General features: G+C 37.5%; 1 protein-coding gene across 1 annotated transcript in view; it reads right to left on the reverse strand.

The window, feature by feature from the left end:
- Positions 1-4,823: 4,823 nt before the first annotated feature.
- Positions 4,824-24,167, reverse strand: part of LOC306885115 (sodium/potassium-transporting ATPase subunit alpha-3-like) — a 36,757-nt gene continuing 17,413 nt past the window's right edge. The window contains exons 7-21 of the mRNA XM_079441459.1: positions 24,047-24,164; positions 22,226-22,494; positions 19,043-19,241; positions 17,907-18,151; positions 17,180-17,372; positions 16,740-17,052; positions 10,812-10,962; positions 10,513-10,681; positions 8,825-8,979; positions 8,548-8,671; positions 8,293-8,438; positions 7,320-7,450; positions 7,083-7,184; positions 6,850-6,941; positions 4,824-5,850 (exon numbers count right to left, since the gene is read on the reverse strand). Coding sequence (XP_079297585.1) covers positions 5,822-5,850; positions 6,850-6,941; positions 7,083-7,184; positions 7,320-7,450; positions 8,293-8,438; positions 8,548-8,671; positions 8,825-8,979; positions 10,513-10,681; positions 10,812-10,962; positions 16,740-17,052; positions 17,180-17,372; positions 17,907-18,151; positions 19,043-19,241; positions 22,226-22,494; positions 24,047-24,164 — 2,436 coding nt within the window. The 3' untranslated portion in view covers positions 4,824-5,821. The remainder of the gene's footprint in view (positions 5,851-6,849; positions 6,942-7,082; positions 7,185-7,319; positions 7,451-8,292; positions 8,439-8,547; positions 8,672-8,824; positions 8,980-10,512; positions 10,682-10,811; positions 10,963-16,739; positions 17,053-17,179; positions 17,373-17,906; positions 18,152-19,042; positions 19,242-22,225; positions 22,495-24,046; positions 24,165-24,167) is intronic.

Raw genomic sequence — 24,167 nt, forward strand, 5'->3', positions numbered from 1 at the left:
ATAACAGTGTAGATACTTTCATAAACTTTATCTCACGATAATATGTCTTAAGATAATATTTAAATGTTTAGTTTTTGGGAGGTAATACATAATGCAATGCAATACAATGGTAATTGAGAGATTAATGAAATAAACATTTCTCAAAAGCCTATAATGTATCATATTTGATAATACATTTTTCTCAAAAGAAAAAGTGAATGCATGGAAATTAAGTAAACCTAAGTTGCTTTCAGCCCAGTATTTGTGATCTTGAAATATTACAAACAAAATAAAAGTTGTTTTACATGCACTTTATAAAAATCAGATTTCACAGCAAACAGAAACGTGAACCATGACCTAAAGAGAAATATAAAATGATACTAAAAGGGCTTTTACTTGCTAAAAAAGTATACACTATCAACCAGACGACAGAAGGTGTGTAGCAGATTGTCTACAACAGGTTTTTCAGGAAAATTTTGATCATGTTGGTAATTTAGAAGCCTTAGAAATTTGTGTATCAATTTTATACAATAGGTTTAATAATAAAGAGCTCTCAATGAAGAAAATGCAAGGAACTGAATACCTCAAATAACACTAATCATGCCTTTAATCATCTGCTTGTCAAGGCATTTTTTGATCACAGATAGACTACTGCACCTCAGGTCCTCTCTGGTCTACCTGTATCTGCTACACGGTCGTTCGAGCACATCAAAAATGCTACCGCTCGACTTGCATTTAACCTCTGGAAATTCTCTCATTTTCCGCCTTTGCTCAGCTTTCTACACTGACTGCCAGTAACTGCAAGAATTAAACCCAAGACACTGGTCCTAGCCTGCAATGCTGCCAATGGCCCATAGAACCATTACCTAAAATCCTTCATCAAACTCGTACACAGTCATCCACTTCTGCCCTCGACATGAAGACTTCCTGCTCGTCCAAGTCCAGATTTTTCCATCCATTTCTATCCTGGTTCCTCACTGGAACAAACTCCAACTATCAAATATCAGACCAGCTGACTGTTTATAAGCATTCAGATACACCTTGACATGTTTTAGCCTACATACACACACATTTGGCTTTATACGAAACACTTTAAAAACTTAATTAAGCCACTAAGATTTAGTATGAACTGATACTGAATAATCAACATTAATTTCTTGTGTATTGGTTTCTTACTGCATCTTTAGGCCAAAGCTTTATACAAAGACTACTGGAAATACAGATGGTGGTGTTTTGCAGCATGGCAACTAATGTCTAGCTTGTCATCAACCAGCTTCAAGGTGGTTATACCAGTTTAAGGATGCCTCCAGGAAATGGTGAAGCCAATAACCAGCTTGGATCATCTAGAAACCATCGACCATGTTTTTGGTCAACAATCGTTTTGAAGAGAAAACGTCCTCAACACACATTTGATGCATTGTAAATATTAACCTAAATATAAATCTAAACAGTATTTATTCAGGTAAGCACATCATTATCCAAATGCCTAACCAATCTATTGGTTTATTTTCTAACAATAACATAATTTCTGTCTTGTTGACTGAAATACCATAGGAGTTTTTAAGATTAAATCTTGTCAATATAGGCAAATTTGTGTGATAAGCCATATAAATGTGCATAAGCATAAACGTGTAACATTATCACCTGGTTGAAAGAATGAACTTTGATCTGCAGAAATCACATGTTTTGGAGAGTTTGGTCCCCATCTAGCGGCGCGAAGCGTTCAATGGTATTAACGGTCAGTCTCATCCAAAATAGCTTGTGGAGAAATAGCTCGTGTTACGGTGCGAATTAAGGTTTGAATCTCCAACACGAAGTAAAAACAAATGTTAAGAAGGTCTTAAAAGTTAATTTCAGTATTATTAGTAATCATAAAAGCTACTCAAAGTTAGTTAAAGCGCACTGGACGCTCACGAACAGAAAAGTCGCCTCAGAAGGTAACCATAACAACAGTTAAGAGAGCTTTCCGTGTCAATATATGATGTATTTTAGATTTACATTTCGCACGTATATCTCAAAAAAGTGTTTATACATGTGTAGGCCTTGCGAAAACGCCTCCCCTTGTACTTTAGCCTTATTTAGTGTACTTAGTTCCTCAAATTATTTTATTAGCATTAGCAACCTCAACTGATAGGAACTCACACACGCCTTTGATTGTATTATTAGAGGACTGTTTATTTGAAATGGACTGCTCAAATGTGGGAAAGAGCACCATTATATGGAATATGGAATTTACTATGGTTTTAAAAATGTAATAACCACGACTTTTTGGTGGATTGATTACCATTTGTGTAACCACAGTTTTACCACACATAGCAAATTCATGGTTAATTTGTGTTTACTACAATAGCCATGATTTTTTTTGTTTTATTTGTAGTAAAACCCTGGTTAATTTTTGTGGTCCTTCCTCAAATTCATATATTACTGAAGCAATTTTGAAGAACAGAAGCTTTTAGCAACCTCGACTAGTAGCAACTCGTTGATATTATTATCAGAGGATTTAAACACAAAATTTAAACTTTTTATTTGAATTGGACTGCTCTAATGTGTGAAAGAGCACCATTTTATGAAATATAGGTAATTAAACCCTTACAAAAATAAACCATGGTTTTATTACAGTAAAAATGTAGTAACCATGACTTTTGGGTGGATTGATTACCATTTGCATAACCACAGTTTTACCACAAATACCATGGTTAAACTATGGATAGTATAGCAAATCCATTTTTGGTGATCATTCCTCAAATTTTTACATTAGAGGAGCAGTATTGAAGAACATAAGCTGATTTACGAAACCTCAACTGATAGCAACTCACACAAGCATTTGATATTATTTCTAGATGATTTAAACACAAAATTCAAAGTCTTTATTTGAATTGGACTGCTTTATTGAGGCAAATTTCACCATTTTATGGAATATGTCATCATATATAGTCTGTATTGTGTGTATGACGTAGAGATCAGTCAAAACATGGTTGTAATGAACATGACTGCCATCCCCACCTGCACTCACACACCCAAACGCAGAGCATGTCCACAAATACTTATCACCCAAACATTACTGGTCAGCCCGGTGACCCCGACGACCTAGGCGCCATGGCAACCCTGTGACCTATCCAGCAGTTGCCAAGGAGACAACCTTGGAGCACATCTGACCATTGCCCCCTCCCTTCCCCCTTTCTGCTGAGACGAGGCGAGCGATCGATATTCTATCACACAGAACAGTGGAGCGAGAGAGGGAGAGGGGGAAAGGGGGAGAGAGAAAGAGAGAGAGAGAGAGAGATTGGGGGGCTGCATTGAGCAGAAAGATTAAAGCAGGCAGGACAGCTGACAAGGGGAGTGCGTGTGTATGTGTGTGTGTGTTTCATAATGAGGAGACATATTTCTGTTATTTTGGAGAGTTGGCTTCAAGGCATGTTTGTAATTCTGTTTTTAGAGGTGTGGTTTTGTGTGTGTGTGTGTTTGTGAGCCCTCTTCATCATCAAAATGAAACAGCGGCCGAATGTAACCAGGGAATTCATCAAAGACTTTACTGCAGCCCGTCTCCTCCTTTCTCTTTCATATAAAACCCCAAACTGTATGTATATATATATATATATAACAGCTTGTATAAATATATAAGTTGTTATAGGCCCTCGGTCTCTATCTGTGTGTGCAGACGGTCTTTAAACGGGGTGACCCACACATCTAGGTGATATGTCTGTGAAAAAGCAATTTTATTTTATTTATTTATTTACAGGAAATTTTAGCTCAAATTAAATTTATGACCACCTGCTGTTTTGAAACGTTATTGAAAAACAGCTTCCTCAAAATGATGAATGTTGCTAAAATATTAGGGAGAGATTTCGAGTGCGATGTGTTTAATGCGATTATTGTTGATATGATTTTTGGAGAAGACACCTCTATAAATGTCACAGCGCCAATAAAAGCTATGAGAAAGAAGGTTATAAACCTGCGAGAGTGAATTAATGACAGTAAAGCCATTAACAGACTTGCAGAGTTCAGAGAAAAGCCATTACAGAGGTAAAAGTTCTCTAGTCATGTTAATTGAGAGAGTAGTTTTTAGTATTATTTTTATTAGCTGACTACAATTTACTGGCTGAATCACACAAAGCCTGTCAAGAATGTGCCTAGGTCATATTTTACCCCCCAAAATACAATAATGTTGAAAATAAATAAATGATAATAAAGTAATTAAATATGATTCTAAATTATAATACATAATAAAATAATTAAATCCATTTTATCAAATTAATTTTGTTACATTAAATCAATGTTCCCAGATTTTCCTTAACAATATATATATATATATGTATGTATGTATATGTATATATATATATATATATATATGTGTGTATAAAATTTAATTGGTAAAGTACTGCCAGTATTTAACCAGGATCACAATTAGCTAACTGTATGAATTGCACAAAGCCTGTTAAAAACGTGCCTGGGTCATATTTCACCCAACAAAATAAAAAAAAAAAATCTAATTTTTTATTGTACATTATTATAGTTTTAATAGCATTTTGTCCAGACAGGATGATTCTCATGACCTTAACACTTAAATGAGTAAATAATGAGAATCACTGAGAATAATCTGAATTACAAAAATGAAAATACATCTGAATGCATTCTGGATGATATTCAACTATACACTAAAACATGAAATTCACCCATGTGAAATGATTTCTTGATATTTATAAATATTTTTTTTTATTTTGAGCTCAAACACCGTGTGAATGCATGTTTAGGTGTCCTGAAAATGCAGTGGATTTAAAATTTGCACAAAGTATTTCATTGGATTTCATGCCAGACATCAGACACAAAAACAAACCGACGCCAAGCTGAGAAAAGAGAGATCCTTCTTTTTTATTTAATTTTTTGCTGTTATTTCACGTATTGGTACATTGCTTTTACTCCATTTTTTTCTACACTTATTTAAACAATGAAATCAGAGAGAAGTCTCTTTTTCCTAGGACACAGAAAGATTGTATTTTTTCTTTTTTTAACAGGGGAAGAGGGGAAACGGGCGGATAGAGGAGGGCGGCTTCTTCACATCGTTCACGAACAGACAAACAGACGGGGACAGAGAGACAGACAGAAGGAGCAAGAGCAGGTAGGGAGGGGGAGTGCAGGATAAAAGGGGAAGGAGAGGAGGAGAGAGAGAGAGAGAGTGAAAGGGTGGCAGTTTGCTTTGTCATGTCTAAGAAAAATGAAACCAAGCAGCTTTCACACATGCTTCTAACAGAAAAAAATATCGAACAAAAAAGTTATGAATGATTAATAAAAACACTCAAAAAAACAACAACATGGAAGCGGAGAAAGAAAGACAGACAGGTGCCAGATTGGGGAGAGGAAAGCTGTGCTCCTCTTTTCCCCCAGCAGAGGGCGAGAGTCTAAATGGGTTATGATCTTTAGGTTATTTGTATTTTTGAATGGTAAAGATAACAGTAATCTAGCTTGGCAGTGTTTGTACAGGAGTGCCTGTCAACCATGAGCGAGTCTAAATGCAGCTGCTGGGCTTGGACAGATGCGATGTGTGACATCCATTACAGAAGTATTTGTAAACCTTACTACTATCATACTGGCAGATTCAGCTGTAGTCTTTGGGCAGAAACCAAAATAAGTTAATAAAAAAAACCCTGGAGGTTTGTGGTCTTCCTCTGTGGTTGGTCCTCTCATCTTCTTATTTTTTATTTCAGTAAAAGGAAGGAGTAACATGGTTGTTTCTGTATTGGTGGTTTTATAGTGAAGGGAGGAATGGGTAGAATGTGAAAGAGAAAGAGATGAAGAAAGAGAGCAAGGGAGTGAGGGAGAATTAATGACAGAAGTATTTGACAATTCAGTAGTATGTCTCCTTTTCAACCCAGCCTGAAGTAAAACAGAGAGAGAAAGAGGGACATTAAAATTCAGCATCTGTAACATGGTTAATAAAATTATTCCTTGTTTTGGCAATCAGATATTCACAGAATATGCGTATGAGGAGCATTGTGATTATGTCTAAAGGCGATTTATTTTTGCAATGCTTCTTCACCACTTATATGACTAAAATTGATCATGAATCAGTTCAAACTGTCAACTACAGTGAATCGATTCGAAATTGATTCATTTGCATCATAAACTCTTTGACGTTCACATGAGTCTCTATGTGGCATCTTTCATGCAATAAAACATTTGATTAAAAATATATGTAGGTCAGGTTTATTGCAATGTATTTTTTTTAATAAAAAAAATATCCTTTTGGTTCATTTAGTGAGAAACAGTTTAGAAATAAAGCCTTGCTTAATTTTAACTAGATATTTACTGTGTTTTAGTTTGGGATCGATATGATTTTTTACAATAAATTAATAGGTTTATTCAGCAAGGATGCATTCAATTGATTTTGAAGACATTTATAATGTTACAAAAAAAGCATATTTCCAATAAACACTTTTCTTTTGAACTTTCTATTCATCAAAGAATCCTGAAAAAAATTTATTATAGTTTCCACAAAAATATTAAGCAACTCAACTGTTTTCAACATTGATAATAGTAATAAAAAATGTTTCTTCAACACCAAATTACTATATTATTATGATTTACAATTATCTTTTAAATGCTATTTATTGAAAAGTATACAATACTACCGTTTTACTGGATTTTTGATCAAATAAATGCATCCTTGGCGAGCATTAGAGGCTTCATATAATAAAAAAATAATAATAAAAAAACCTTACTGAATCTAAACTTTTGAATGTCAATGTAATTGGCTACAAAAAGCAATGGCAGAGTAAATATGTAAATATCAATACTTAGATTTTGAATATCATCATAAGCCTGTATACAGAGATACAGCTAAAATATATTTAGAGAATAATTCAAGCTTTGTACCTCCTGGGTTTCGGCGCAGGATAAGTTTTCGGATCTCATCATAAACAAAAATTAAGAAGCTGTAAGGGAACGCACAGAACCACCAACTGGGCCTGAGAGAAGAAACGACAGGGAAAAAGAGAATTTGCATTATTTAAACTGTTTCCTCAGCTAGCACTATGATAATGAGGATGCACTTTTGAAATTTGCTTTGTAATGTTCCATCAGGAGGTTTCTATCCAGGTAACACTCACTTGAGAGGATACATCCTGAGGGCCACGTCCATGCCGGGGCAGTAAGACAGGAAGGCAGCGAGAGCCGTCTCCTCAAACAGGCCAAAGATCAGGATTTTATTCCTACAAAGAACAAGCACAATCTCTTAGCTCAGCCAGATTGGGTCAGTCCCTACAAACCCCAAGCCTTAACATTTGATTCAACTTTCAGCTGATGCAGAATCGTAGTGTTAATGGATTATCGTGAGAGATACTAACTTCATGCCCTGCTGGAACACAGAGTTGCGGCGAGTCTTGCAGATAATGACGTCGGCCCACTGCACCACCACGATACTGACGAAGAAGGCCGTGTGACAGGTGAACTCCACAATCTTCCTCTGCTCATACGTCTGACAGAAAGACATTTATGATTACACACTCTCACATGCTACATATTCACTGTTCAAAACTTTGGGGTCAGTAGGATTTTAAAATGTTTTGAAAGAAATTATGACTTTAATTCAGCAAGGATGCAATAAATTGTTTAAAAGAGACAGTAAATAAATAATTATATTTCAAATAAATGCTGTTCCTTTGAATTTTCTATTCATCCAATAATCCTGAAAAAAATTGTATCACTGTTTCCACAAAAAATTAAGCAACACAACTTGTAAATATTGTAAAATATTATTGTTTTTTCTGTGTTTCTTACCGACCCCAAACTTTTGAATGGTAGTGTATATTACATTTGAATTTTTTGCTAGTTAAGTGTTATTTTAGTATAGAGACAGTAGTTTTTAATTAATACAATTTTGAAGTCTTTAATTTTATAAATATAAACATTTAGGTTTTTAGTATGTATATATGTTTTTTTATTACAATTTTTTAGTAGTTATTTTAAGTTAATGAACTAAATGAAAATGAGAAAAGTTTTTTTTTTTACTGTTTTGTTTTCTTGTATGCCAAAACCAGATCATTAATAGCTAAGATGGAAGCCAATCACCAATGACAGGCCAACACTAAAAATATGATTAGGTCTTAGTAATTGCTAAGCCTGTTTGAAACAGGATAGCTGGTGTTTCTGTACGTCTCTTTATAGAAGCATCTGCTAAACGAATAAATGTAAAATGCAATGTAAATTGCTTAAAACAAAATAATCTGCCAAATGCATAAAGGTCAAACCTGTTCTATCAAATATGTGTACAGTTTGTGTAATCTGATACAGTGTAATGTATCTCTTCAGCATGTTTACCCATTGCTGTCCATAACTGTCCTCCAGGTCATTGTTAGAGCGATCGTCCCAGTTTAGCCGGATGCCCACCAGCAGACTGGGAAGCCAGCCGTTCTCAGCCAGAATCACAAAATAACTGAAAAATCCTCCCAGGGCCTGAATCATACCTACAAATGACAGGAAGTCACTTTTATTCAATTCATTTGGGTCAACAGCAGTTTAATCGAACCAAAACTGAAGCAAACAACATTTTTGATAATGTAGCAGCTCACACACCAATCTGTCCATAAGCGATGCTGATGAGACGCTCGTTCACCAGCTTGTCCCTGTGGGGGTTACGAGGCTGGCGCTTCATGATGTCACTCTCTGCTGCTTCATAAGCCAATGAGATTGCAGGGACCTGAGATTGAAAGCAATGATTTGTTAATGAAACAAGGGGGTGAATTTTCGGAAAAAAGGTGAGAATGATACCTACAAAAAACAGTTCCTGTTACATTCAAGAATATGTTCATTATTGAAATAAAGACAATAAATGTGTGTGTGTTTGTCTCACCATGTCAGTGCCCAGGTCAATGCAGAGGATGGTGATGGTTCCCAGAGGAAGAGGAATGTTGACTAAGATGAAGAACAGGAAGGGAGTGATCTCAGGGATGTTGCTGGTCAGTGTGTAGGCGATGGACTTCTTCAGGTTATCAAAGATCAGACGACCTGGGAGAGAAAAAAGTGGAAGCATAGACCTCATTTTTACCAGAGATTTTCTCTTATTCATCTAGACTGTTTCTGTTTTTTCAAGCATTTGTCAAGACAGTTTGCTTGCAGAGAAATGCCTGCATTATGTTTATGCTGCCTGGAAAATCCCTCACCCCACTCATTTTCTACAGGGTCCAGGACTGGAATGGCCACAGCAGAAGCTTGGTTTTGTGCTCAGTGACCCATTTTTGTGTTGTTTTTGAGGTTTGTGTTTGGATTATTGTCCGGTTAGAAGATCCAAATATTTGCCGATATTTTTGGCCATGACTGTATATTTAAATATTCAAAAACTATATGCTTTTTTTTTTAAGTTACCATACAAAGACACTTGCTTGTGTTTATTAATTTTTTTATTCAAGCATTAAAAAGCTATGCTAAAACAATACTATATAAATATTATACAAAACAAAAATATAAATAAAAATTACAATAAATAAAATTAAGTAAAACAAATTCAGTTTGACTTTATCATATTTTTGCTTATTGTAATTGTCTGAATTTCAATTCAGATATTTTGACAAATATCTTAAAAGTTAACCATAAGTCATATTGTATATAATTAATAAATGTTTCATTTGAATTAATACATATTTAAAAATTCAAATACGATATGATTTTTTCAAAAAGATACTACAGAAAGACACTCTCAATTGTGTTTATTATTTGGTTGAAATATTATATTATATTCAGGGGTGCACATGTGTTTTTCAGCCTGGTTCTCAGAAGAGCACCTGGAGATTTGGTTTGGTCCTCACACTGCACATAGTGTGACCCATTAAAATACAACTATAAACAAATAAATTAATAATAATAATAGTATTGCTATTTATTTATTTATTTTTAAATAAAATAAACAACAAAATAATAAAGTGTGATAATACTATTATATTTTCAAATAAAAAGGGAGTATTAAATAAAAATACAATTATTTTATATTAAACTTAAAAATAAAATGCTAATATTTACCTTGTTTTTAATATGAATTTTCATCATTTTCAAACTTAAAATCAGCAAGCTTTTATTTTGGCAGGTTGCCGGTAAATAAGTGCACTGCCGGGTCAGTGAATGAAATATCACAGTTTTGCATTGTGCTTTGAAAATGGCAGCGGATAGCCTAGACTTATTCTTTCAGTTTGAATAGAATTTTTAACAGCTGTCAACCATGTCGGTACGCAAATGAGTGATCTGAACTTATTTATACAGCACATTTTTTATTTTGGTCACGCATGCGCACCTGCACTTATGTGCACGCCTTATTATATTATGTTATATACATAATATTATATTATGAATGTTTATATGGACCTCAGGTAGACACTAGATTTGTGGAATGTAATTGAGCTCCAATTAAAGAATAAATAATGAAGAATAAAGAGCAAATTCCCTGTCATAGATGAAAATAAGTGCCTTGTATGAGCTGCCTTCATGTTCTGGCCTGCTCTGGATTTCTTTCTGTCCTCCCCATATCCTTTGTCTCCCTTTCTCTCTTACCTTCCTCAACTCCAGTAACGATGGATGCAAAGTTGTCGTCCAGCAGGATCATGTCTGCAGCCTGCTTGGAGACGTCTGATCCAGAGATCCCCATAGCAACACCGATGTCTGCCTTCTTCAGAGCGGGCGAGTCGTTCACTCCATCACCAGTCACCGCCACAATTGCGCCCTAAAGGACACAGACAGAGAGCGTGTGTACAAATAGAAGTCGGTTATTTCCCTTGATATTAGGATTAACAATGAACTACAATTAGTTTTAATGCATTTATTATGTGTTATTTTGGTGAGGGTGTGTGCACCTGTCTCTGGCAGCCTTCCACGATGATGAGTTTCTGTTGTGGAGAGGTCCTGGCAAACACAATCTCTGTGTGATTCTTCAGCACGTCATCCATCTGCTCCTGCGTGAGATCCTTCAGATCTGAGCCGTGGATCACACAGGCTTTAGCATCCCTGACAACACACGCACAAAGAATACCAAATGAAGACTCGCTCTCCGGTTGTATCAAAATCAGACTAAACGTACAGCTGCTGTTATTAGATAAAAAGAAGAGCAAGAAGTATTAGACAAATGTTTTTCACATTATCCAGAATTCAGTCTTTTTTTGGATGACTTTCCATGTAGGTACAGTAGATACTGTACCAACACCATTATGGGGCAAAATCATGTTTCTCCACTGATGTACAAATAAATTGCAAATATTTCGCTATATTACAGTACACTCTTAAAAAGGGGGGTTTTCACAGGGATGCCATTTTAAAACCATTTTTGGTTCCCCAAAGAACCTCTCAGTGAACCGTTCTTAAAAGAACCATTTATTCTTAACACGAAGAACATTTGAAAAATCTAAAGAATCGTTTCCCATTATAAAGACCCTTTTGTGTATTTAAAAGGTTCCGTTGATGTTAAAGATTCTTCATGAAACCATCAATGCCAACAGAGAACCTTTATTTTTAAACATGTAGATGTCTTACCAGTGAGCCACTATTGAAGTTATTATAGAGTATTATAGTATTATAGTGGTAACATACATCTTTGGATGCTTCTCCTTCAGTCATTTTGCAATGACTGGAGCCTTTAGCCAGGAGGTTGTGTCATCAGATGGTTGCCAACGATCCTGAAGTGTTTCGACCCTTAACCATAACACTCTCCAACTGGCGGGTCAGCAGTGGTGGCCAGCCACTACTCACTCCTTCCTGGCTGCCAGCTTAACTCCTCCCTCCTGCTCTAAATCCAACAAGAGGCTCTCTCTGCTGCCTCCCCCAGTCTTCGCACTGCCTTCTTTCTCTCAGTCCAACGTCTGTCATCAGCTTCCAGGCTGACTGTGAAGCCCATGCATCCCACCTTGACTGGGTACAACCATGTCTGCCAGCCTTTGTCCCAGCAGTTATGCATCAGGTCTTTATAGCGTTCAGACTTCCTTTCAAACGCCTCCTTTCACCCCTCTTCCCACAGCACTGTAAGCTCCACTAGGATGATTTTCTTTCCTTCTGTGGAGAAAAGGACTGCATCGGGTCTTAAAGGAGTCATCGGTTGATATGATTCTTCAGGGTCTTAATTAAAAGTCTATAACATACTTTGGTTAAAATTTCTCAAAACACCTTTTAAACCTGTCAAAATAAGCTGTTTTTAGCAAGCCACTATAGTCCATGTTGCTTTAAATGCTAATGAGCTCTGCTGACCCCACCCCCTCTCTTCCGTGGAGTGACGAGCGGACTGTAAACTACAGCCGCGAAACTGTCAAATTAGTACATTATTAGGAAAGGCGATTTGCAAAAATACATTAAAAAACCCTTATACTCACATATCACGAATGATTCACGCAAACATCAAAGCAAAAATAATGTTAATCATCAGCGTCTTCGGCTCAGATGTACGGGAGTAAATGATGACTGCTCTATTCATTATTACATCCAACAACATAGCACCTTGATCGCTTAATCTGAGACTTCCCCTGCACCGGAGTCGACACAATGGTCGACTGATGTCAGCTCACTCAGTGTGGGTCTAAGGTAAGTGTCAATCAACTATCGTGGGAGTGGTCTGTACAGAACTACGTCATTCTGACAAGATTCTCAGAACAGCCTGATTTGAGAAAGGGTATTTTAAAATAGGGATTTAAAAAAAAAAACACTGAGTGGATTTTTATCATTATAGGATGGATGTGTACACACACTTCCAACACACATTTATGTTCAAACAACTTGAAAAGTTAATTTTGCATCCGATGACCCCTTTAAGGTAGTATGGACGACATCTGGGAACTGAAGCCTTATCTTCAGGTCTACCCCAAGCTCCCATGCAGGAAGCTTACCTTGGATTTATTGGGCCCTGGTGGCTTTGTCCCCTCCTTGACGAATGTTATACCAGGTGGCGGCTTGCTCTTATGTTGCCATTTCCTGGTCCTCTCCTGCTCTAGGATGTCAGCTTGCACAGTCAGTACTTTGTCATGGCGCCATCTGTATCTGCCCTGGGCAAGCGCGGTCTTACATCCTGACAAGATGTGTGCCATCATTCCCTTTTGCCCGCAGAGCTTGCATGTTGGGTCGTCCCTCATCCCCCATCTGTGTAGATTCGCAGGGGTTGGAAGGGTTTTATAGACGGCCCTAAGCAAGAAGGAGATCCGATATGGCTCGAGCCTCCAAAGGTCATGTCCATGTCACCTTCCTCTTGGGGAAATCCCACCTTGTCCAGGCTCCCTGGGATCCTAGCCCCACAAACTTTGCTTCTTTTGCTCTTCCTCTAGGCCCCTTACTTCAGCCTGGACCATGGCTCTCCTCTCCACAGGGTTGGCTGTCCCCCACTTTTGAAAGTGGGTCATTCTCAGGCCTTGCCTTCCCGTGCATGGTGCTCCGATGATGTCTTTGAGCTTTAAGTTCCCTTCTGCTAGGTCCAGAGATGCTGAGGCCTCCCAACCCTGCACTTTGCTACTTGGAACTGCTCAACCAGGGAAGAAAGGGGTAGTTGTAATTGCCCAGATCCGATGTACAGCCCGACTGATGTGAAGCCTGGAGGGATTCCCAGCCACCTTCTGAGGTGTGAGTTGATCTTACGTTCCACTCCTTCCACTGCTGTAAGTGGGACCTCATACGCTGTCATCAGCCACATCAGTCTGGGGAGCAGGCCATGTTGATAAAACCATGCTTTAAACTTCCCTAGGAGTCCTGATTTATCAATTATCTTCAGCCAACCCTCTGCTTGCTTCTCAGTGCTGCGGACATTGTTGTGGTCCCTTAATGACTCATCGTACCACTTTCCAAGATACTTGATGGGATTATCCTTGATGGAAGGGATGATCTCGCCTTGTATGACCAGATTGTACTTGAAAGAGATGTTACCCTTCCTAATGACCAAGCTCTTTGATTTCCTTGGCTTAAAAGTCATTCTGGCCAACTTTGCCTCCTCATCAAGCTTTGTTAGAACCCACCTAGCCTGTACATGGGATGATGTTGTGATTGTAAGGTCATCCATATAACCCCTGATAGCTGGTTTCCAGATCCCTGAGTCCATCATTGGGCCTCTGGTTTCCTTTTCTCCTGCTTTGATGATGAGGTTCATGCCCATGATGAACAAGGTGGGGGAGACTGTACATCCTGTGACAATCCTTCTCTTGAGGCGCTGCCACTGTCTGATGTAGTCCTTCATTTTAAAACGGAGCTTGATTCCATCCAGGTAGCTGCTGATCATCACCTTGATGTGATCTGGGATATGGAAGTACTTCAGAGCTGTCCTGATTAGATCGCGGGGGATAGACCCGTAGGCGTTAGCCAAGTCCAGCCAGACAACTGTCAGGTCACCTTTCTTCGCCCTGGCCTCATGTATAATTTGGCTTAGGACTCCTGTGTGTTCCAAGCATCCCGCAAAATCCTAGGATTCCGCCCTTTTGGATTGAGGTGTTGACATATTCTCGATCATGTACGTGGACATCCTCTTTGCCAGCACTGAGAAGAAGATTTTGTGAGGCTTCCTCTTTGGGGACAAAACATCCTTCTACCTTCTGCCAGCTTGGTAGAACAGTGCCTTTCTTACAGATCCTCTGGAGCAGCTTCCACAACCGCCGGAGAAGCTGCGGGCCCATCTTGTACACCCTATAGGGTATACTGCTGGGACCTGGGGTCTTAAGCCACTCGTGCCTTTTTAACCACTTCCTGGATTTCCTTGCAGGTTGGTTCATTGATGTTGAGCATAATGGTGGGGGGGCTCTGCCATATCAATTTCTTGATTTTTGTCTAGGGGATGACGGCTGTTTGGGTCACTATGCATCTCCTTGAGAAATGCCTCCACCTCCTCTTTAGGGCTATTCAGACTCCCAGATTTAGCTTCTCCCAGTAGAGACCTGGTGAAGTTGTAGGGATCCTTTATGGACTGGGCCCTCTGCTTCTTCTTCTTTTTGCTCAGTTTCCTCATCCTTTCCACGCTTCTTAGTCTCCTAAGGCGCTCCAAAAGCCAGCTAGTGAGTTCCTTTACCCCTTCCTTTTCCTCTGTGCTGCTTGATTTGTACCTGTTGTTAGGGCTCTTGATTTATTTCCATAGGCTGTAAATTTCCCTCTCTCTTCTGTTCAGTTGCTTCCCTGCCTTGATGTTGCCTTTCCTCTCTATCGTGCCAAATTGTTCCTTTGCTAGATTGTACGTGATCTCTGTGAAGGTGTTCACTTTCCGCTCAGCTGTGCCTGCTGACGTGACTTCAAGGATTCTGTTCAAGTCCTCATTGAAGCTGGCCCACTCCTTGATATCAGACATCTTTGGCCACCTAATCCTCTCCTTCATGGGTTCAGGCTGTGGTATGGCGTCTGTGGAAATGCTTCCTTGGGGTGTAGGTGACTAAGGTGCTGAGAAATCTCCAGCACTGTGGGGTGCTTCCTGGCTGGACCTTTCCTGCATGTCACCAGATTCTAGATCTGCACGCTGCACCTGTGTCTCCTCCCTCCCACATTTGGTCTTGACCTGGTGTATTTAGAAGTATTATAAAAAATCTTGGTTCAAACCAGCAGGATTCAATTTAGATGTGGTCCTGGATCAGCATCCTTTGTTATTCCTAGACACAATATTCCTATCAAGCAATCATACACCATATCCTAACCCTAGCCTACTTCTAAAAGCAAGTGATTGGTGGAAAATAATGTTGTTAAAGCTTAATCCCAACCCAGTAATCCGATCGGTTGATAGGAATGCTGTTCCAACACTAACAAACATGCTGATCCAGGAAAACCTCCTTGGGAAAATCATGAAAGTTAAGCACTGGCTTCCTAAGCGTGCGTGTTTTTCAATTTTGATATTTTTATCCATAGTATAGTATGACATTATAGTGAGAAAGAAAAGAAAATGGGACCGTGGAGTTTATTTCTTAACCCTGTAAATCCTGAGACATGAAATAATAGTCAGAAAAATCTTTTTATTTTTTTATTTTTTATAGATAGAACAGTTTATTGAACCTTTAGACAAAATTTAAACAAACAAAAAAAGTGTGCATGTGTTTTTGTTGAATATCATATTTGATGCATCAGGATTGTATGGTTCATATATTATGATACAGAAGAATTTAGAGCTCATATTCAAAGAGGAAAAAACATCTCAGTTTTATTCAGAGGCCCAAACTGAGGAAAAATATGCAATTTGGTGCATTTGCTGATATTCATATGGCCATAAACTAAGATTAAATTCTGATAGCTTGTTATGTAAATCAACAAGATCATAAATTACAGTTATCACCCTTGATCATCTCCCAATAATGTGTTGATATTAAATGCTTAGTTTTATGAAAACTAAAAGCTCTGGAGTTTTATTCAAACCATATAATGCAATGTAATACAACAGTGACTGAGATAAACGTTACTCAAAAACCAAAAAAAAAAGCCACATTTTAATGTGATTTTTCTAATAAATTAATTAATCAATTAAATGTAAGTTGCTTAGGTCAAGTAAGTATTCATCTTGAAATATTACTAATAATGTATCAATTCTTACATTTACTTCATGAAAAACAATAAAAATTTCACAGCATAAGACAGCGAACCATGACCTGGAGGGAGTTGTTTTTTCAATGATACTAAAAGGCCTTTTACTTACTGTAAAAGTATAAGATACCAATCAGAGGACAGATGGCATGTAGTAGATTGTGTACAACAGATTTGATCAAGTTGATCATTTAGAGGCCTCGGAAGTCTGTGTCTCAAATATGATGCAGTAGGCTTTATAGGGTTAAAGCTGTCTGTGTGTTTTTATACTCTACCTGGGGTTGACTTGGCTGACAGGGATATTAAGGCGAGCGGCAATATCCTCCACGGTCTCGTTACCCTCAGAGATGATCCCAACACCTTTAGCGATGGCCTTGGCCGTGATGGGATGGTCACCGGTCACCATGATGACTTTGATACCTGCTGAGCGGCATTTGCCCACGGCGTCTGGGACGGCGGCTCGGGGAGGGTCAATCATGGACATCAGACCCACAAAGCACAGGTTGTCTGTCTGGAAGTTAACATCGTCCGTGTCGAAGGCGAATCCTTTGGGGTACTTGTCCTCGGGCAGGAACAAGTGGCAGAAACCTGGATGGAAGGAGGAAAAAAGACTGTCAGAATGGATTTATTCTACAGTTTTGAGGATCCAATGTTTTGGTTTTTCATGTGCCTTGGATTTATATTCATGTTTGTGCTTTTAAAAGGATTTTCTCACCCAGCACTCTTTCTCCCAGTCCTCCGAGCTCCAGGTAGGCGTTCTGGAAGGCCTCCTTCAATTCCTCATCCATGGGCTGCTCTTTGCCCTGCAGTATGATGGTGGAGCAGCGGTCCAGGATGCGCTCTGGCGCCCCCTTCATCACCAGTAGGTAATGGCTATCGTTACCCTCATCCGACTCGTGCACTGACAGCTGGTGTGAAAACGCATCCAAGCACATGAGAATGAGTGTTAATGAGAACAGAATAGTCTGTTAAATGTGAATCAAGATTAGCATGTTTAATCATTCGTAAGAATTAAAAGAAAAATCTTCATTCATAATCAATTTAAGAAATTAAAATTATTAAACTATTTTAGTTATTAATATTAAATGTATTAGTATTTCATAACACAAAATACACTTTTTTTAGACTGATATACATTTCAACAAATCTTGGTAAAAAAGGACATGAACATGTCAACCATTTATTTGGCAATTAAAGTTAAAATAATATAATTTAATATCATTAATACTGGTTTAATACTGCACAATATTTAATTTGAATAATAACTATAAAATTGTTGGTACACCACAACAAATTTATTTTTCATTGACAGTAAATATACAATATTATTTTAAGTATTTTGTAAGTGAAGGTTACACTGACTGAATATTAACCAAGTTAATGGATGCTGGACTCAATGGATGAAAAATTCAGTCACATCAGATACAGAACAGCACACAAACCTGGTATTTGTTGGTGGAGTTGAAGGGAATTTCAGCCACTTTCTTGTTCTTGTCCCTCATGGCTTTGACGGATCCACAGGACAGCTCGATGCACTTGAGAAGAGCCGATTCAGAGGCGTCACCCGCGACATCACGCTTCAGGATGGGCAGAGAGTCCTGTGCCGCCTTAAACACGGCTCTGTTACAGAGCGCCGCAACACGGGCCAGAGACAACCACGTCCCAGAGCTCTTGTCAAAGGACGCACCTATTAGAGAACACACACAGGATCAATATATTATCAATATATAGCCTAGCAACAAACCAGAACTGCCCAGCAACAGCTAGAACACCCATATAATCTATTTATACTACCATTCCAAAGTATTGCTTTTAAACAAAGTCTCTTCTGCTCACCAAGGCTACAATTGTTTGATCAAAAATACAGTAAAAAGTAATACTGTGACAGTTTTACAGTTAGTTGCTTACTTCTTTTATCTTAAGTATTTTGAATAATGTTAGTACCCCACTGATTCCACAATACAATTTCAATACAATGGAAGTCAGTGGTTACCAGGAACAGTTTGGTTACCAACATTCTTCAGAAATATCTTCTTTTGTGTTCAACAGAAGAAAGAAACTCATACAGGTTTTTAACAACTTGAGGGTTTTTGGGTGAACTGTCCTATTAATATGGAAGCCCGTTTCCGCCACTGAATAGGTAATTGCAATTCTGACTTCTTTTTCTCACAAGTATAACGTCTTTTCTCAAAACTGTGATATATAAACTCACAATTGTAGGTTATAAGTAAGTCAAATTCTGAGGAAAAAAACAATTTTCTTACAATCTCACAATTCTGACTTTATAACTCGCAATTGTTTAAATCTTACAATTCTGACTTTTTTCTCGCAATTGTGAGTTTATATCTCGCAATTCTGAGAGAAAAAAAGGCAGAATTGTGAGATTTAAAAAAAATCACTATTACCTTTTTTATTTTTATACTCAGTGGCAGAAACAGGCTTCCATGCTTTAACGCATCCTTGCCGAATAAAAGTCTTTACTGTTTTACAAAAAACAACAACAAAAACAATCTTACTGACCCCAAACTTTCGAAAGGTAAAATGGATCTATTCTGCATCTATTGCCTTAGCAACGCACCCGACTGATCTTCGGTGGTGTCCGCCTCATGGATCTGATTGTCGAACCACATGTGGGCGACAGTCATGCGGTTCTGCGTCAGGGTGCCGGTTTTATCGGAGCAGATGGTGGAGGTGGATCCGAGCGTCTCCACAGCCTCCAGATTCTTCACCAGGCAGTTCTTACGGGCCATTCGCTTGGCCGTGAGCGTCAGACACACCTGAGAGATGCAAACAGAACGACAGAAAGAGAGAAACAGAAACAGAGGAGCAGAAAAATGGAACCAAAGGAAGTGTGGGGCAGACGTTGAAAGGAAAAGGAGGTGGAGAGAAAGAGAAGCGAACAGAATTTTAGTGACATTACGCTGTTGGTAATGTGGCACAATGCAGCATCGTGCAATAAAAGAACCGTGTCAAATCAAAAAGAGGCTCTGAGGAGCAAAGCCAAGCACAGCGAGAAGCAGAGAGGTCAGAAACGTACTCTACACAATGTCTGTCTTTTGTTATTGACATCAAAAGACGAGCCAATCAAAATCTAAGGTATATTTGCACAAATTCATCTGTCACTGGAGCGAGTCAAATTAGACAGATGCCAAAATGAACAGTTGTGACATGCCCTTATCATCCAAACCCCCCTAAAATATGACACAAGATATAAAAATAAATAACCCAGAATATGTTAAATAAAAACAACAACTTTTGTGTAGACCATAATTTTTCTGAGGTGAATTATTGGCAGCTGAGAACATGCAAAATGCAGGTATTACACATGTACTTTTTTCAAATTTTAGTCATGACTGAAATAATAGACCACGATCTGTCCTGTGACAGACTACAACTATAATATATGCAACTATAATCAGATTTAGAGAAAACTCATTCATATAAAAATCATTCAAAATGTCAAAATTAAAAAAAAAATTGTTTTAGTTTCAAGCATTTGCACTTTGCATAAAACCAGATTTAAAAATCAAAATTTCTCTATATCACATTAATAATTATAATCCATATTGCTTTTGTTTACTTTTGTGCTTTTTTAATATCCGGTATCACACCCTTATGGCAATGTTGAGGTGCTTTTTTAAGCAATGAAACATATGCAAGTTATAAAGGATATTATAAACTGTTTTCAGCATTACTTGAGCAGCAAATCAGTATATTAGAATGATTTCTGAAGGATCATGTGACACTGAAGTCTGGAGTAATGATGCTGAAAATTCAACTTTGCATCACAGAAATTAATTTTTTTAAAGTATATTCAAATACAAACCAGTTATTTTAAATTATAGTAATATTTCACAATATTACTGTTTTCACTGTATTTTTGTTCAAATAAATCCATCCTAACAGACTTTTAAAAACAAGAGACACAGTTGTGTATATAAGCTACAGCACAAATTATAAGGGTTTCAGAAACATATTATTGTAGTATCTTACAAAAGCTTTGACTTTTTATTATTTATAAGCATTGAAGATTGTAAAACGTTTTCAAAAACTACAAGAAAAATCCAGGTAGTGGAGTTAAGCGTTAAAATTGTTTTTGACAGTCAGAAAATTTAGCTGGAAAATAAATTTAATACACTTGGTTTTCTTCTTTTAATGAAATAAAATTATGTATTTTAATTTAAAAGAATAATTAACATTTACTGTACATATAGAATTTATAATATCTAAATCGATACATATATATATATATATGACATAATTTGCCAGTTTGGTTCAAAAAGCATTAGCAACCTTGCAGTCAAATAATATTTGTAAAAAGTCTCAATGTCTATTTAGCATGCACTGTCAGCATGCATATTTGCTTTGCCATATGAATTACACATTTCTGAATGCAGTGATGCACAAAACCGTCTGCGTAGAGTATGTTTGAGGCCTAGTTGTGCATCGCAGCCAGAGGCACAGGCCAGCCCCAATGCACAGCCAAGCACAGCACCATGTGGTGGCCATTAGCTCACACAGGCAACTAGAGATACCACAGAGTAATACTTTTTCAGATTTTCATATTGGCCTAGGCTTTCAACAGTGAGTCTGTAAAAGAATACAGGAAGGGAAAGATAGGAACAGACAGAGAAAAAGAGAGAGAGAGACAGTGATAGAGTCACGAAGAGTCACAGATATGAAGGATTAGAGAGAGGGAATACAGTTCAAGAACACACACACACAATGATATTCAACACTACTGGAGCATTCACTGACACCACACAACCACAGACCAGAAGCCACAACACTCACTAACACTGTCAAGAGTTACACCGAAGAAGAAATGAACCAGAGATGAAAAAGAACAGACAACAGATACGCACAGAGCAAATATAATCTCATGGAATATGTTCAGAATGGCACATTACTATAATACTTGAACTAGAGAACTGTGGTAGTAGTAGAAATTGAAGCCTGACTTTCCTGTAACCTGACCCCACCTGGCTAAAACTGTAAAATTAAAAGAAACTAAACTAAACCTAAACTCACTCACTCACTTTATTATGTTTTTATCTATCTACTACTGAACGTGCAAAAAAAAAAACGTTCTCTGTGATAAATAAATGAAATATCAAACATGATTTTGCATAAACATTTTATTGTATTTATTTATGTTTTTGTCTAATTATTAGTTTGCAATGTCATTGTTTTATTTACTTTATTATTATTTTGTTTAATGGTTTGGGGTCAGTAAGATTTCTAATGTTTTTGAAAGAAGTCTCTCACTTAATTATGCATTAAATTAAGTCCAAAGTGACATTTCAAGACATTTTTCTTGCTGAATAAAATGATTTATTTCTTTAAAAAAAAAAATATTTTGAACGATAGTGTAAATTTATTTACTGACATGTGATTTCCTCTTGTGAATTAATATAGCGAATATAATCTAGCACACTATACTGTATTAAATGTTTATCGTTGCATATGGTATTATGTTTCACATAATATTTCCCATACTAAGTAGGCAGTATGTACTGTGCAGTATGTAGTGCATACTGTGAAATACATTAGTGTGAAATATGTTAATATGTTGTATGTCCATTCCAAACAAAGCCATGAACAAAAGAAAAAGAAACAAAAAAGACGACAAACACACATTAAGTTACGAACTATACTGAAAAATAACAATTAAAAAACATGTACGTGTCACAAAAAGACATTAAAATACACTACAATATTCCGACATTGAGAAAGAGCGGGAGAAAGCAGGAGTCCTTACAGTGACGGTGGCCAGCAGTCCCTCGGGCACATTGGCGACGATGATGCCGATGAGGAAGATGACGGCCTCCAGCCAGCTGTAGCCTAGGACGATTGACAGGATGAAGAAGGAAAGACCCAGGAAGACGGCCACGCCGGTGATGATTTGGATGAAGTGCTCGATCTCCTTGGCGATGGGGGTCTTTCCGGTCTCCAGGCCGGAGGTCAGAGTGGCAATGCGGCCCATGACGGTTCGGTCACCAGTGCAAACGACAATACCACGAGCGGTACCTGACAGGAGAAGAGAACAGAGAACTAATATTATTTTATTATGTGAGAAGAAAGAGTGATAAAATGTGTGACTTTTGCTATTTTAAGCTTCGATATTTAGTAGTAGTATTTCTAGTTGTACATGAATTATACAACATTTAGTTATAAGTTTTGCATTAAAGTTAATGTCCCTATTACTGGGCAAATTAAATCACTTATTTTGCCTTAAAATAACTGTTCTATTTAATATATTTTAAAACAGAATTTATTCCTGCGAGTCAAAGCTGTATTTTCAGCATCATTACTTCAGTCTTCAGTGTTGCACGATCCTTCAGAAATCATTCTAATATGCTGATTTGCTACTTAAGAAACTATTCTTATTATTATCAAAGTTGATAACACATGTGCTGCTTTTTTTTCTGGATTCTTTGATAAATTTAAAATAAAAAATATTTTGTAACATAAAAAATGTCTTTACTGTCAATTTTGATGAATTTAAAGCTTTCTTGCTGAATAACCACATTCATTTAAAAAATATAATTAAATATAATTTTTATTTAATGACCACAACTGCAGGATGTTATTTGAATTGGTTATTTGACCTAAAAAAGCTCTTTAAATAATAATAATAATAAAAAAACAATATGTCTTATATTAGCCATTTTGTTTTTAGTCTTTTAATATCTCAGACCACGAGTAAAAATATCCAGTATGACAGAGATTTTATGTCTTGTTTTGGAATGATTTCATTTCACTTGAGTTCTCTGCCACATTCTAGACGCCTCATAATGATGTTGTTTAAATCCACCACACGGTGGCAGGAGAGCATCACCCTGGAACTGAGTCTGAATCTGAAGGAAGGACATTGTCTGAGATCAGGAAGCACTGACACCCTGCTGACAGCTCCCTACTGAGCAGTGGGCATATGTAACATCTCCTGACCTATCAAAACAACAGCATTACACAACTGACAAGAGCTGCAGACACATCAATACTGCACTAACACTGACTGAGAGGGAAATCAGTCATCTCTGAGAGAACTATACATGTAATTGCTTTTATTAAAGCAGTCGGATTTGTTATAATGAATCTTAATCATCATTCACAGGTAGAAAACCTGTGAAAGACTGGATGAGCAAATGATGAAACCTCATTTGGAATTCAGCAGTGATAGTGACACAGTGAAGAAAATGTCATAAGCTCCTGCAGTACTATTCATTTATTCAGTCGGATCTGAATTGATTAGTGTTTTATCATCAAAACGAAGCGAAATGTGTGGAAAAACGAGGGTGTGAGCAATCGCGTGGGCAGCAGACGAGTGGTAAGATGGGGCGCAGAAATGAGAGGTTGTTGCCATGACAACATCTTTCCTCTACAGCTGTTCTTGGCGAAAAACGACCAGGAAAAAATAGAGTGATTGCAAAAAAGGTGAAATGAAAAAGCAGAAATCGATTAGAGAAGATGTGTTCATAAAGAACAGGAAATGAAAAAATAAAGAGAGCGAGAGAGAGAGAGAGAGAGACAGCATGGAGGAGAAAAGGGAGCAGCGATGCAGCTGCTATGGCAACCGTACCCTCAACGCAGTTGGTGGAGAAGAAGGCGATGTTACGGGTTTCCAGAGGGTTGTCATGGGTGCAGTCAGGTGATCTGGTCTGAGGCTCTGATTCACCCGTCAGGGAGGAGTTATCAACCTT

The sequence above is a fragment of the Barbus barbus genome (assembly GCF_936440315.1).
Source record: "Barbus barbus genome assembly, chromosome: 19".
NCBI classification, from domain to species: Eukaryota; Metazoa; Chordata; class Actinopteri; order Cypriniformes; family Cyprinidae; genus Barbus; species Barbus barbus.